This window comes from Crocodylus porosus, unplaced genomic scaffold, assembly GCF_001723895.1.
Source record: "Crocodylus porosus isolate Cpor-Errol unplaced genomic scaffold, CroPor_comp1, whole genome shotgun sequence".
In the NCBI taxonomy this organism is placed as follows: Eukaryota; Metazoa; Chordata; order Crocodylia; family Crocodylidae; genus Crocodylus; species Crocodylus porosus.
Window position 1 is genome coordinate 4425265 of NW_017728947.1, and position 16189 is coordinate 4441453.

The 16189-nt window shown below is 44.6% G+C and overlaps 1 protein-coding gene across 2 annotated transcripts in view; it reads left to right on the forward strand.

The window, feature by feature from the left end:
- The window catches only part of LSP1 (lymphocyte-specific protein 1), an 84481-nt gene that overhangs the window by 53231 nt on the left and 15061 nt on the right, over window positions 1-16189 (forward strand). For both annotated transcript variants that reach the window (XM_019551791.1, XM_019551792.1), the window contains exons 3-9: window positions 642-731; window positions 8632-8863; window positions 9921-10043; window positions 13858-13901; window positions 14196-14277; window positions 14752-14889; window positions 15814-15894. In XM_019551791.1, the coding sequence (XP_019407336.1) occupies window positions 642-731; window positions 8632-8863; window positions 9921-10043; window positions 13858-13901; window positions 14196-14277; window positions 14752-14889; window positions 15814-15894 (790 nt within the window). The remainder of the gene's footprint in view (window positions 1-641; window positions 732-8631; window positions 8864-9920; window positions 10044-13857; window positions 13902-14195; window positions 14278-14751; window positions 14890-15813; window positions 15895-16189) is intronic.

The following is a 16189-nucleotide window of genomic DNA, read 5'->3' on the forward strand; positions in this document are numbered from 1 at the left end:
CATTGGACCCAAGTCTTGGACTAGGGCTTTCACTATTGGACCACCCTTCTTTTCTGATTTATCCTTCATCCATTGCCTTGCACATTTTGCTGTCATTTCCACCACTGCATGTGTGGGTGGTGAAGTACTTCTGACTTGGTCATGCGCTGCACTAATTTAAATGGTTCAGATGGACACTGTAGAGCAAAGGTGAACTAGGCTTCTAAGGTTTTGAGCTAGTTACTAAGGCAAACCTAGCCTGAAGGTTGCTCTACCTTACACCCAGTGTCTGTAGCAATAACAGTCAGCTTGGGATTGGTAGGAACAGAGAAGACTGGTCACCCTCCTTTTCACATCAGAAGTTGGGGGGAAGTGCAGGGTGACTACACTGTTTGAGTATCCCCCATCTACAAGAGGGAGGTTGAGAAAGCTTGGTGGTTTCCCCTTTTAATGGAGAATGATGCCTCCATTTAATAGAGAATGAATGCAGAGTGCAGGAGTGGCTCAGGCCCCAAAGCTATGACTGTCTGAGGACAACAACTGTTACTAGAGGGAGGTTGTGATTTCCAGTTTGGTGCTAAGAGAAGAACAAGGTCCAGCTTGATCACTGTATGCCAGCTTTCCCATTCCACTGTACACATCTTTCTTCTGCTGTGTTTCAGGTGTGATTTTAAGCCCTCTGGGACTTCAGAGCTGGAAGAGGATGAGGGATTCAGTGACTGGTCACAGAAGCTTGAGCAGCGCAAACAGAGGTGAGTAGTGGAAAGCACATGAGAGGAACTAACGTGCCTAAAAGGGGCCCAGAAAGCTGTGCCTGCTTGCAGTGGGGAAAGGAAAAGCAGTGAAGGGGCTCTTCTAGAGGAGGTGGTATCTAGCCGAGTCCAAGCCTAGAGCCTGATGGGTGACAGCTGTAGCATGAAGTCTTGAGCTTAGCCTGAACTGCAGGATGAACAAGTCAAGGCAAACCCTCTGCCAGCTATAAACTTGACTTATCCTAGAGAGAGAGGCTTTAACTACTCCCAAACTCTGGGGAAGCTTGGATCTAGATTTAGCTCCTGATTGTGTTAGACTGTCCTGTCATACACTTTCAGGAAGCAAGCATATATTAGCAGAGGCAAAAAGTATCTTTAAGCCACCTGGGCTGCTACAAGTGGTGAAATTGGCCTCCAGGCCTTGGAGCTTGCTTTCTGGTGCAAGCCAAAATCAAGGTTTGCCACAACCCAGCCCAGCTTGCTTTTGGCTTCTCCCCTAACCCCAGGATTGTGAGAGAGAATAGACAGTGTTGAGTTATTAAAGACAACTCAACATAGTGCTTTCTTCTAGCATGCTGCTCAGACTCACTACACAGTATTGGAGGTAGGACTGAATGTGACTGGTCTCAATTCTATGCTGAGCTAAACTCAAACCTTTCACTGGGTTAACTTGATGCTTGACTCTCTGGCCTTTGTGATGCAGCTTTGTTGTTAATATGGCGTTGCTGTTGGAATTTCTGTCTTGAGGTGGGCCCCTTTTCTCCAGAAGGCTCAAAAAGGTGTAGAGTTGATCATGCAACAAGGAGCTGAGAGAATTATAGTTTTAGCTATATATTTTTTCCAAACATTTCAACTCCCTTAAATCTGGAACTACTTTCTTCCCCTTTAAAACCTCCATCCTGAAGATACTTGCACATGTGCTTAGCTTTGTTCACATGACCATTCCCCCCTAAAGTCAAACAGATTTGTGAGATCATAGCCTTAATTACAAGTGGATCCTTTTCATCTCTAAACCTGCACCTCAGTCTTCCTTCCTGCAGTGGCTTTTCCATATAAGACTGACTCTGCTCAGTGTGTGAGTGCACAGATGTATGCCTTCCCCTTAGTGGAGAGCATTTTCTGTTCTTGGTGGTATTGCATGTTCTCCTTTTCTTCCTAGAAAATGCTCTCTGGTTGGAGAAACTTAGAGGGGCGCTGAACAGCAGCTGCGAGAGGGAAAATTGGAAACACCTGCAGCAGGTGATGCTCAGCTAGGGGGTGTTCCCAAATAGCTGTAGCAGGGAAGCATTTAAATCAAGTTAGTGTAGGCGTAGTAGCCTTTTAGTTGAAGTTGGTTAGATGCTATAGTAAAGGTGTAAATGCTACTGTTGTTGGCTTGTTTGGAGTAACTTATTATCTCTGATAAGGTTCTCTATGTGCTTGCAGTAAATTTCATTGTAGTCCTTCAAGGTATTGCTTTTCCCACTCAGCCTTTTGCAGCTTTGGACTCTCAGAGAGTTATTTGATACCCTAGAGTGAACATGCAGGTATGTTACACTCTGTAGCCATTGGACTTGCTGGGCCTGCTGAAGGAATATGGCTGTACTGGAAAGGAGTGTTTTCTTCTTTAAGTGCTGAGCTGTGGCTGGAATCTGTCCCCTTGTGATGAAGAGAGAAGTACTTTTCTTTTCTGTTTACATTGCACATGCATAAGTCTTTTGTAATGAACTGGTGAAGTCTTGTCTAATGACCTGCTCATAGAGAAGCTTCACTTGAAGGAAATGGATCTCCTTGTTTTTTGTCCTGGATCATATATTGCTCTAATGCTCTATATTGCTTTAACTTTTCCTTTAGTTCTGGTATTGGTCTCTGGTCCTGGGGTGAGAGAAATTGATTTTTATTTTACTGCTGCAGCTTTGGAGTTTTAAATAGCTGCCTCTGATCTGTAGCTATGCCTTTGTAATAATGCAGTGATGGTGGTCTCCGTAGAGCAGATCTGCATGTAATAGAGATGTGCAGCTAGTCAAGTGTATTGGGTTTGATTGTGAAAATAGGACTGTACTTCCAGTACAGGCCTTACAGCCTGGGATAGTTGTAAAAAGAGTCATAGTAAAACCTTCAGAGTCTGTTGTGAGAGCACCAGTTGGGTGTCTCGTAGCTAGTGGCAAGTATGTTGGATGTGTATTGGACTGTGTGAAATGTTTCTCCACTTTGCAGAGTTTGTTGGGGAGTAGTGGCAACCTCCTCCATGGTGATGTAACATTGCTTTTAGGGGAGAAGGTGGCAGAGGGGTCTGCTGTGATTCACTGAAGCATGCTGCTATTTTGGCAGAGGCAACAGCAGAAGTAGACAGCCTTGCTGCCTGTTTTATCAATAAACACGGAGCAGGGAAAAATGCTTTCTTAATAAAACCTCAGCACGGAGCTGCTGGCTGCTGATGACTCTGGTTGGAGGTAAGTGATTGTTGTCTTTGACCTGCAGCTGACTCCCTATCAAGAAGTCCCTAGCACTGGCATGGTGTTGTGAGAGTTACTTTGATTCTGAACACCTCTGCATCTACTCAGGACTTGGATATGCTAGGATGACTCTGTGGAAAGCTGCTGGAGTTGAGTGATCCACCTCGGGCTTTATCTAGGGCAAAGAGAGCATGCTGGTTAGTGCAGGATATGTTGGGAGCACTTAGTTCTGTGCAACTGTCCTGCGACTTGAGTGCAAATCTGAGAGGTGTTGCTTTCTTCCCTTATTCATGTTAAAGCCATACAATCTCAAGTATAGGCTATGATTTATCTTTTAATAGAGGAGTAAGAAAGAAAGGCCCGTGGGGTAAACATATTTATTGACCGCTCTCTCTTTCTCTCTAATACAGAGGTCTAATGTGTGGTCCATGGGCCCCTGGGGGTCTGCAGACTGTCTGAGGGGTTTGTGAAACATGACTATGATCAATCAAAAAAATGTGAATACCTGCACTTGCATTTCAGAGGGGTTTGCACCTCCATTCAATTTTTTTTAGGGGTCTGTGAACAAAAGTTGGAAATCTCCACTCTGTCTTCCCTGCCAGGAGCACCTGTTAACTGGTCTCCTTTTAGCTCAGGTGGATAAGGGCTGTGTTTAGGTGTGCAGGGTCCAGTTATTCTGTACATGAGTGTATTGGATCTGAATATATTTTGAAAAGGGGCTTCTGAAGAATATCATCTGTCCTGTAGTGAGAGCTACAGTAAGTGGCCTGCATGCTGCCCCTGGGAGAGGTGTTGATTTATTATCAGCTGCATTGCAACCACTTATGTGTTTACAGTCTAAAGGTGCTACCCAGCAGAGACAAGTCTTGTTCTTTATTTGTATAGTTCTTCCTACAGTGGGGTCTGACCTATGACTGAAGCTTTGTGCTCCTGCGATGCAAGCAATTTTTGTGTTCTTCCACAGTGCTCGTCGCAACTGTGTGTGGGTGTCAGTACTGTGGCCAGGCGTGGGTGTTCAAATCCACTCTGGGGATGGGTTTCACTGGGAGAGATGGGGAAGTGCTGGGCTAGAGTTGCTCTCTGGGTACTTTATTTCCCCATTCTCATACCCTAAAGCTTCTGGAAAGTAAAATGACGGGCACTTGGTAGTATTCTCTTCCTCATTGACCTGGTGCACCTTCTTGGATTGTTATGGCAATGCAAAGCTGCAAAAGGCTGTTATTTCACTTCAACTGGTGGAGAAACTCTGAAGGGCCAGGGATAAGGTGACAAGAAGAGTAGTGAATCTGACCTTGTAGCATAAGGTGTAGTGTGGGACTTCTGTTGGCCCCTTCACATTGGCTAAGGACAGAAAGTCAAAAAGCCTGGGTCTGAATTGATTCAATCCTTGCAGGTTAGTCTAACCTGCAAAGCATGAGCCAATTTGGAGGTGGATAGACATTTCCTTTTCATTCCAGAAATGCTGGTACATGCCTGCAGTGGCTCAGGCTAGAAGCCATGGGGGTGCTACAGCAGCCTTCTCTTTGTGTTGCAGTGCTGAGCTGAGTGGGGTATGGCAAGGCCTGGGCAGGATGCACTAAATATTTCCCCACCGCCCCCCCAGCTGCCTAGCAGAGAATGTTTATCATCCCTAACTCAGTGTTTGTTAACCCATTAAGAAAACAAAGCCTCTCTCCAAGCTCTTCTTAAACAGCTTTTCCAAGGAAGGACATTAAGCTACCTGTTGATTAGCTCTGAAAAGCCTGTCTGCCTTTGTCTCCCATAGTATGGACTATAGCCAGCATGTGGTCTGCTAGCTAATGCTGAGGTGTCTGCATTAAGGCAGAAAGGTGGTGGAGGGTGTGCAGAAATAATCCCTGCTCGGCAGGGAGAAGCCAGGCAGATGCTCTCTGCCTGCAAGTCTCTGCAGGAGCTGCAGCCAGGGAGCAGACAGGAGAGGTCACCCCTGTTGTTGAGCACAGAGCCCTGTCCAGCCCAGAGAGGATGGTGGGGGAGCCTGGTGTATCTTAAACCAGAAAGGGGTCTGGGACAGACACTGTATAAACCGGTTTGACCCAAATCAGTTGAGTCTGATACTATATTCAACCAGGTTCATCTCAAACCAGTTTCAGCTATTTTCAAACTGGTTTATATACACTGAACATCTGTTTTTTTTACAGGTTTAAGCCAGTTTCTGATCACTTAAACTGGTTTATGCGTAATGTCTGTCCCTAGCAATTGGGAGAAGTATCTTGGCAGAAGCCAGGTTACTGAGATCAGCAAAATATCACTGCAGTTAGTGGTTCCGCATAGCAGGTACAAGGCAAGTCTTTGACTGGAGCCTGTTTATCTTTTACAGCTGTCTTGTCTTGCAGATATAGCATGTTCTGAGATGGCATAAATCTTGACTTTTCCATTCATGCTCTGCCACCTTGTGCTTCATGTGCTATCTAGCTTGAAGGTACGGGGGGGGGTGGTAGAAGGGTGAGGTGCAGCAATATCTTCCATTTCTCCTAGATTATGAATAAATCTGCTACTTTAGCTCATGTGATAGTAGTGTGTACTTTTTTCAGCCAGAGGAACCAGGTGTTTTCATTGCAGCTGACCAGCCCTGGTTATGCAAGTAACAGTTTTTTGTTTAGCAGCATTGTAGGAGAAGAACTTTGGTGGTGACAGTAGCATTCTCAGCCCTTTTACAAGCCAAAACAGGTTTAATTTCAATGAGCTGTTAAGCTGCTTGACTGGTGGTAGCTGCCTCCCTGAAAAAGATACCATGGAGAATGGCAAAGTGTTAAGGCCATAAACCAGCTTCCGCTGGGCCATTTGTGCTACAGAGGAGAATCGGCAGAACTATTAACCAGGGTCATTTATGGATCTATTGAAGTGGCCTGGATGACAGGTGCTTCACACCTCTGCAGTGTCCAGAGGCTGGAACAACAGTTGTACCCTGTTAACACCTCTAAAAAATTAAGCTGTCTTGCTAAGTGTTTTGAAGTACTGCATTCAGTGGGTGCCCTGGGCTTACCATTTAAAAATGGCCAGGCTTGGTAAGTACTTACTCCTGAGCAACAACTGTGTGAAATATATTTCTGAATTTAAAAAAAAAAAAAATTGTGGGGAGAAATATTGGGGGATGAGGAGCTCTGAAATCTCTTTACTTCCCTCTCTGTTTATTGTCCTGTTCTTCCAACAATGTAGTTTCCAGGGTCTGGCTGGATTTCTGTGCTGCTTTAGGTTGAATTGCCCTGGTTCTGTAACCCTGTTGGCAGGGAATTGGGCGGATGGGAAGTTGACTGGATTAATGGGACTTTAAGAGAGCAAATAAGGCAGATGAAATGTGGGTAGAAGGGGCATGTGTGTGGAGAAATGGATGAATAATATGCAGATTTTGCTGAGAATGCAATGAGGTAGGAATCTCCCAAACTAAAGATTAATGTAAAACACGTACTCAGCCTCAAACTACCCAAATGTAGCTCAGAGTGACTGAGGGTCAGAAAGAAGCTGTGGCACCAGTTTACCTGGGCAGGCAAACTCCAGCTGTGGAGAAAGGATCCACTAACTACATCTGAAGCCAGAATGCAGATGATGCTTTGTCTCCTGTCTGCTTTGCAGCTGAGATGGGAGGAGTGATTTTGCAGGAGAGAAGAATGAAGCCTTGTCCTGTCTGGTCTTCCTGCATACTCCTCTTTAAACCCAGCATCTTTTTCAGTGAGACTTTGTGTCTGACCTGAAAGGTGGGTGTTTGAAAGTGCTCCCTCTTGCAGTCTTTGCAATGCCAGCACCTAGTATTGGTACTTAACATAGAGGTCTCTGTCAAGGCTGCTTGCTGGCACTGCAGTTTCTGCTCAGAAGAGAAGTTGAGTTGTGTATTGAGTGTAATACCAGGAGCTCCCAGTCCTGCCATGGATTTTGGGCAAGGTCACTTCCCCTTTCTGCCTGTTTCCCTTCCTACTCCTTGGAGTGGTAGGCTCTTCAGGGTGGGGATTCCCTTTCATTATGTATGTACAGCACCTAGATCAGCAGGACCACAGTCTTAGCTGGTCTTTAATTTGCATTAATGCGGTGGTCTTTCTCCCTCTGGATGATGCATTTGTTTTTGGATGTCTCAGGTCAAGTGAGTGATGAACAAGTATGTACATCACGGCCCATGGTGAAGGAGTCCCAGTACTGATGAGCTGCTTTTCCCTGGCTCGGGATGGTCCAATGGTTAGGACTCTACACTAGGGCATGTCTACACTACCATCACAGCAGGGTGGTGCAGGCACAACTGAGCTAATAAGGTGTTTTGAGCACTATGTGGCAGTGCAGGTTGAAAAACCCACCTGAGAAGTGGAATACATTAGCCCATGCTGAGCCCTGTGATTTTAAACTGCTCCTGGTCCTTAAGATAGTTTGGGGAATGTCTGTGTGACTGCTGGGATTGCGTGGTAGGCATATACTTATACTTGGAGACCTGCATTCAGTTTGCTCTGTCACAGACTTTCTGCGTGGCCATGACCAAGGCCCTTTAGCCTGTCTGTATCTCTGTGAAGTGGGGTGATAATGCAGATGTGTTGATGCTAAACCCATTAGAGAAATTTGAGGCACAGGGATACTATGGTGTTGTTGAGCCACACCTACCCATGAGAAGCTGAGAAATAGTGCTGCTTTCTCCTTCCTGGTTTGCTCCCTGCTGTTCTTGCCACATGGAAGAGAATGAGGGACTCTGGAAAGCAACATCCAGTTTGTCTTGGAGCAGGTGGTGATCATTTGTCAAGGCATTATTACTTGTTTGTATTATGGTAGTGCTGAGGGTGCCAAGTGAGATGGGGATCTTGCTGTGCTTGAAACTGCATGCAGTAAGTGAGAGTCCATGTGCTAAGTTCCAGACTTCCTGCACCTCGCAGTCTACATAGACCAGACAGTTGAAGGGAAAAGAAAGGAGGTGCTCTCTTTCACAGATGGAAAGTCACCCATGGTTTCCCAGAGGGCTGCAGCAGTGACAGAAAATTACCCTTGGTTTCTCTCCAGTGCTTTCATCCACTAGCAACACTTTGTTTAAACTAGCCCTGAAGTAATGTGGGTCTAAATGGGTCCTGTTCGAACTACTTTGATTCACCATTTTTGTTTGTTTTGTTTTTTGTAAATAAGCAGCCTCTTTACCTTTCCGAATGTGATTTCTCCTTTGACCACCTATAGAGAGAGTAGAAATCTTTGTTTAAAAAAACAACCTTTTCCAAATAGTGTGTTTCAAGTCTCTCTTCCCCCTGCCCCCCCCCCCACTGTTTTCTTGATCAGCTTTACCAGCCACAAGTTCCTCATGAAAGTACAATTCATATACTTGGATGTTCTACCTTTTTAGTGCATCTGCATTTGCACAAAGGTTTTAAAATTCCAGTAAATCAATGCTAAAGAATCTAGGTTGTTAGAGAAACAAGTTAAAAGCTTTTTTTTTTTTTTTCTCTGCCCTCCCCATCTCCAAACCACCTTGTTCTTTCCACATCCAGGTCCCCAAGGCAGTCCTATGAGGAAGAGGACAGTGGGCTGAGGGAAGCTGAGGTCAAGATGGAGCAGGTCCAGCTGGATCAGGAGAGCCCAGAAGAGGTCAACCAGGAGGAGAATGAGGAGCTGAAGCAGAAGCAGCTGGAGACGGAGGAGTATGGGCAGCTGTGTGAAGAAGAGCATGGCCAAGAGCAGCAGCAGCAGCAGGAGGAGGAGGAGGAGCAGCAGCTGCAGGAGGTCAGATCTGAAACAATGTTGTGCAGATGCATCTCAGTGTTAGGAAGTACAGGAACGTAGGCTGTCATTTCCAGCCTTGCCTAGACTAGGGAAATATGAGCTGGTGTAACTGTTGATGAGGCACATGGGGAAGGGGGGCGCATCCTAATGCAGATGTGCTACACTAGGTCAATAAGGGACTGTTATGTGATAATTTGTTCAAGGAAGTTACTGGGATGTGACATCCACTGCAAACTGCCCTTCCCTAAGGCAGTACATCTACTGTGGCGGCTTGCAGTGGAGTAGCTATATATGTAAAAGCACTGGCTGCGTATGATACAAGTGTGGCACTATTTTCATTTTGGCTGGAACCCCACCCCACCAAAATCAGCTGCTGCATATACCCGTGAGCTAGTTTCCACTAAGATATCTACTGAGGAGGTAGTTCTTCCATGTTGAATTATCTTTTCTCCTTGTGGGATGACTACTTGGCTCTTAAGGGGTGATCTCTTTTCTCCCTACACTCAGGAGAACCTTGGCCTGATCTATTTGTGGATCTGGCCTCGTGGTCTAGGTTTGCCTCCCAGCCATAAATATGTTTGTGTATAGTTCCAGGTAAGGGGTGGTTTCTGTAAACAAGGGAGACAATGTTGGAACTTGTTCTGGGTGGATACCTGTTTGCAACGTTTCATTTTTAAGTGCTGCTTGTTTACGATGGACTGTGATGCCATGCTTCGTGGGATCCTTTGTATTAGAAGGCTGGTATAGTTTTGTATCCCTCCCAAATAGATGTGATTCCTTCCTGCTACCAGCCTTGGAGTGAGGAATAAGTGTTTCTCCTTCATGAGGGTTGGGAGAAAATGCTTGCAAGGTCTCCTTGCCAGTTCACTTTGTGTGAACTTGCACCTATAAAAATTCTGACTCTTCTTAAAAACAAAATCCAGGAAACTGATTTAGCTTTGTAGTACAGTGTGCGAATGCTCAAAGCATCTTTGTAAACTTTCACTTTACATGCTAGATTAGTAGGGAAAATAAATTTTTGTTGCAAGAATCATTTTAACCATCTCTCTGCATTCAGGATAAGAAGAGGAGGAGGAATGAAGAGGAAGACACTCCAGAGAAACGTCCAAAAGCCCCAAGTCCCTGCAATTTTGAAGAGGATGAAGAATGTTCTGGTCAATCTCCACCAAGTTCCACAAAGGTGTGTGCTGGGTGCAATCATGAGTGTATAAAATATACACTCATGTGTAGTTAACATCATCCTTTTTCTCCCCTTCATGCTTAGAGCTTCAGAAATGCAGGATATATTTCTCAGTTTTTCTATAGCCGTCTTATGTGACCTTGAGTCAGTCATGTAATTTCTCCACCTTAGTTTCTTTATCTACAAAATGGAGATACTGCTTTTCTCCCATCCTGTTTGCTGCGTTTACTTATTGTAATCTCTTTGGCATAGGGAATGCCCTTAACTCTATACGTGTTCAGGCCCTGGCAAAATAATGTCTTGGATCCATAAAGAATGAAGTTTCTTCTTTATAGAAGATGATTGCAATTAAGTGGATAATCTCATTTATACAAATGGGTGGAAAATGGAGTTTCCATGCCATGAAAAATTCTAGCACTTTAACGTTTGCTGCCATGCCAAATTGGAGCTGCGTCCATTTAGTGCAGCGAGGAGGAGAATGGAACTGCTAAAAAAACTGTTTCAAGGTCCCTGAAACACGTAGTCCATTTTTATTTTGACCTCACTGTTAAAATAGTGGGAACAAAGTGAGTCAGTTTTTTTTTTTTTTTCACATTGCTATGGAACATGTTGACTTTTCCTATCGAAGTTTGTGTAGTTTTTAAATCAACATGTTCCTGTGAAACCTTTGTATTTTGATAACATCGACTTATCTGATGGAAACCTGCTTTCTCATTTTCAGCTAGCTCTTCAGTTTTCCCTACTATATGTGTACACAGACCATTAAGTCATCTTTTGTATTATGCTACTTTGCTATTGTGTGACCCCTAGTGCAGATATAAGGCTGGGCTATGAGGCAGTTGTGGTGGGATTTTTCATTCTTTGCAAACATTGACCTTGTTGACCATAGTCCAGGATAGGGGATAACAAGTGTTTAGAGTGCCATCCTGTTTCAAGATGAGGCTGGACAGACACCTTGCTGGGATCACTTGTTCTCAGTAGAATTCCTGCCCAGAACAGGGGGTTGGACTGTCTGATCTTTTGAGGTCCCTTTCAGCCTTTCATTTCTATGACTTCACCTTTGGGTAATGCTGAGAAATTGGGGTGGTCCATTAATCACCTACCGATTTTATTATGCTCTGTATGTGAGTCATTCTTGTTTAGCATTTCATGATTACTTCCTATTTATTCTGTTTATCAAACTTCCTGGAAGGGGTGAGTTTCATAATCTTTAGCTGTCAGACATGGTGCCCAAAATGGGATCCAGAGAAAGCTTCTGTTCTTTATATAGAAAAGATTAAAAATAGCTTTATTGCTCTGGAGGGGCTTGGTTATTTGGATGGTGGCTGCAGTGTATGCTGCTTATGATAAGCTGTGAGGCTGTGATGATCAAAGAGAAATATCCTCACTGTGCTGGGAGAAGGAAATGGGTAGCATAAGCAGAGCCCTTGTAATTGGAAGCAGAGTAGGGCCTGCACCAAGTGTTTCTGGAAGCCACTCCACCTTTTTGCAGAAACACTTGCACCTTCTTGAGCTTTCACGGGGAGCTGCTGCTGTGAATATTTTCAGTAAAGAAGTGGCTGAATATATAGTCTTTCTGAAGAGGTCTTTATGGCAGTGATGGAAGGTTATCAATAGGAGGCTGAATCTTTGTCCAAAAGCAAAGAAATCTTCCTTGGAGAGAGCTGGGATACTTCTATGGAGCTATCCAGCTGGGATAGTGTCTCCTTGGATAAATATTCTTGCGGACTAAACCACAGTATTCATTTTTGGAGTGGGACAGTGAAGAGGTGGTAGAGATTTCTTATGGATAGATGCAGAGGCCTTGGGTGGATGGAGTCATAGCATTCTGGGACTGGAAAAGATTTGATAGATGGGAAAGGCTGGACTGTGATATGAGAGAGGGAGAAGAACCAAAGCAAAAAGGGTGGAAGAACAGCTGAAAGCATGAAGTTGACAGCTAAAGAAGGAAAGCCAGACCAGGTGAGGCTGTCTTGCCTCAGATTTCTGTTGTTGTTCCAGGAGGTCAGGCCAAGATGCTCATGGTCCCTTTCTGCTCTCAAAAATGTATAAAGCCCTTTTAAATGACTGAATTGCAGAACTTGTGTAGTATGAAGGCCTGAGTCTGGGGGGAGGCTTGGTGTTGAGGAATAAGTAAGTGAGCAGTGCAGAGTCTAATGAAAGCTGACGGTGCCACGCTGAAATGCAATGTCTGTAGTCCATTCTTGTAGTAGCTCCCTTTAAATGTGGACCAGGGCTTGATGCATTACCTGTTGGTGGGGTGGGGAGGGCAAAAATAGCCATTTGTCCCCAGATAGCATCTGTCTCCCAAAAATAGCAAAATCAGGTGAGAACTGGTAGTATGTCACAGAACTGGTGGTGATTTGCCTTGAGTACCATCTTGGCTGCTACTTGAGCTGGGAATTAAATCTGAGAGCCTGACACTGCCCTGTCCCTCCTAGCCTTGTACATCTTTTACCATTCCAAATGGGTTAGTGTAGTATACAGTACCATTTGCTACCTGTTCTCGAGTTGCTCAGACGTTGTTAGCTATACAAGAACATGGCAGACCCCCATAGCATGGTACATGCAGTTCTGATACCACCCTTCAGCTTCTCAGTGGTTGTTTTCACAGGCTGAGCTCATAAGGGAAGAAGCTTCCCGAGCAGAAAGTGGGCCCAGTACGAACTGCTCAGCAAGAGTTGCATTTTACAAGGAATGTGCCACACAAGCATTCTGTAAAGGCAGAGAAGTCATCCTAATAAATCTTAGCTGAGCATGGGTACAAACACCCCCTTCTAACCTCTCACATATTTCTACCCAGTTATTAAGCCAGTTCTCCTGGTGACTCTGTCTTGTCAGATCCTTCAGTGCTTGGTTAAAATTAGCATTGACCTCTGAAGGCATTTAAAAATTCTTCTGCTTTGCGGCATTTAGTTCTGGTCTCCCTCCATGGTAGCTGCCTGAAGCATATAGGTGTGCACTGGCTGAATCTCTGTTGGTCAAGTTGCTATTGCATTCCTGGTTTTGCAGAACTCATTAAATACTGTGTGTGTGTGTGTGTTCGTGTTCAAACTGCTACAGCTTGCATTCCTGCTTTTCTATGTGCTAAAACTGGTCTTCATTCTTCATCATCATAAGCAATTTGCTCATCAGTTCTCCCCTTGTTTGGGTTTCATATTTTGCTTCTGTCTTTTCTATACCTGACACTCCCATCCATCTCCTCTCCAAACACCTGTGGGTCCTGTAGAAGGCACACCCATGCAGCCCAGCCTTAGGGCCCCTAGCATAGTAGAATATGGTGGGACCAGAGAAGAGAATGGATGATCATGTTGCTGCTCGAGCTGGCAGCCAAGATGCCTATTAGCTTTTGTGTCTATCTGAGTTAGTGGCTTTTATGGCAAGAGACAAGAGGGTAGGTGAACATCAAAGAATGAGGTACAACTTCCAGAGTATGTTTGTAACTGGGTATGGACTAGAAGCAAGGGTTATACCTTGCAGTCTCTCCTCTGGGTACTTTATTTATTACCTTCCTCAAGATGGAAAATTGCTAGGCTAGAAGGCTGAAATTTGGCTGGTCCCCATAAACTCCAGCACCTTTGCTTATCTATCTGTATTGCTGCTGATGGAGTGGCTTCCTCTTAACTACAAAGTGGGGAGCTAGCTGAGCATTTGGGTGTTCTGTGTCTTAGACAGGAAGGTGAAGGGCATTTCTGAACCTGTCTGAGGTACCTTGGCTGGAGGTGGAGAATACTTGTTCTGACCTGTCAAGGGAGGGTCAGAGAGGGTCTCAGTAGAGCATGGAAAACTGACTACTCTAATTTTTCCTTGTTAGATCACAGACCGCACAGAATCCCTGAACCGCTCCATACAGAAAAGGTAACTGTCCTCTGGCAATTTTCTGCTGGGCTTTGTCTGTGGACATGGTCATCCCACAGATGCTCACATGAACCAAAGGCAACATCTGAACTGTATGTGCTCGAGGTCTCTGCTGCCTTGATGAAAGGGAATACTTTCCACTAGGTAACAGGATGCTTGATCATCTTTCTGAACTAAAATCTTGACCCAGGGGAGCCTAGTGGCTTTTACCATAAGAGGCTTGGGGAGGCTTCACTCTGGTAAACTTATCAGAGTATTGTTTTATAACCCCCTTCTCTTCTATTCTCTTTCTAGCAACAGCATAAAGAAGACTCAGCCACCCCTTCCTGTTTCAAAGATTGATGACAGACTGGAGCAGTACACTCATGCCATTGAGGTAATTCTCCACACCACATAGCTGAAGCCTTCTCTAGTCCCAGCTTCATGGAGCATCCTATAGAAGTACAGGCTACATCCTCTCAAGATAGCACTTTCACTTTATCCCTGTAGACACTGCTTTAACTGCTACCTACAATAGTACTAGAAGAGATGGTTCCTACTAAATTTCCCATATGCCTGCCAGTGCTCTTCATCTCACTAGGAGAAGAGATCTTGTGCAAGTTTGAGCAGAGAAGAGACCTGCTTAAATGGCTCTTACCAGTCTGCAGTGGTGCAGTGTCTTTGCCTATGCCTCCATGTCCCTACAGTGGGTATGGATAACCTTCTTCTAGCTACTCTGTTTTCATTGGGCACACTTGATTCTGTAGGTTAATGTATTGAGTGGGGAATAATAGCAATCTGACTTCCCTTAAGAACCTTTTATTTGCAGAAAAATCTCAATGTCTAATGCTTGGTTTTGCTTGTTTCCCAGACATCTGCTAAGACTCCGAAACCTGTCCGACAACCCTCCATTGACCTTCCTGCTGCCATGGTTGTTGCCAGCACGAAAAGCCTTTGGGAGACTGGAGAGGTCGCAGCTCAAGCTTCTCCTAAGACACCAGCCTGTAAGGTAAGACTGCTGGACCTTGTGCACCATGAAGAAAAGAGTTCTTTCTCCTATCTTAGGACTTCCCCCTGCATTTAGTGTCACAAGCTTTAGAAAGATACCTTATCCTGTTATATGGCTGGTTGGGCTTATTGAAATAAATTCATTGCCCGTCTTACCTGGTAGTACTTCGGAGTCTTAACTCGAACTATGACATCAGAAGTAGTACATCTTAAATGATAATATCAACAGAATATGGTTCCTTCTCTCCTTTATTGTTGGGATGACTCTAAAACTTTCAGTGTTCACCTTCTACTTTCAGCACCTTGTTTAAGCCTTCTCTGTACCTAGGATTAAGCTACAACTGGGCAAACTCCAGAGAAAGAAAGTAATCTTCTTCCTAATTGAAACAGGAATAAATTTGCACTATTAAAAGTGGTGGTTTCCTATAGCTGCATAATCAGGAACTAACATGAGTTGGAGTGCTAACAGCTCCTAATCTCAAGGAGGGAGATAGTAGCCTCCTCGTTTTCCAAGGTCACACTCTTTCACACCATTTCTAGTTGGCTGCATTGTCTGGCTCTAAGCTAGCACAGTTTTGCAAAACCAGGGTTGCAAATGTATGGAGACCGGGGGGTGGGGGGGAGCGTTGTTATTGTGTGAAATTCTTTGAATGTTAGCAGTCATCTTAATAACACCATTCCCATCTCTTACAAAATTTATGCTTGGGCCTTTAAACTCAGTACAATGTTAAAGATAAACTCATGTTCAGGATAGCTGAAAAAAGGGAGGGATCTCATTATGGGCTATGGCATTTGGCCACTTCCCTGCCCAGCAGGACTGTCTGATCCTTCTGTCCATGCCCTTGATCTAAACTAGGTAGGTGACAGGAGTAAAAGTGGTGTTCATCAATGTTGATGGTTAAGGAAAAGCATCTTTGGTTTTCAGGACATTGTGGCTGGAGACATCGTGAGTAAACGAAGCCTTTGGGAACAGAAAGGTGGCCCAAAGCTTGAAGGCAATGCCAAGGTAAGATATTTGTTTTTCTTGGCATCTGTGCTTTCTAGTATAGAACAGAGACTTCTTCCTTGGGTGGGAGGGAACATGGAAAAAGGAGGAGGTCCATATGTTGGCAGGCAACATCAGTTTATGCCCCAAGGCAACCACAGGCCCAGGTCAAAGGGTTTCCTTCGTAACCTGCTGAGTCTTTCAGGACTATGAAGGGGGACAGGGCAGTAGGAAGACACCTTGGGAGCTATTTTTTCTAAACTTCTCTCTATTCTAATAAGCGTCCCTACTAATGTAATGATTAGCCTAAGCCAAG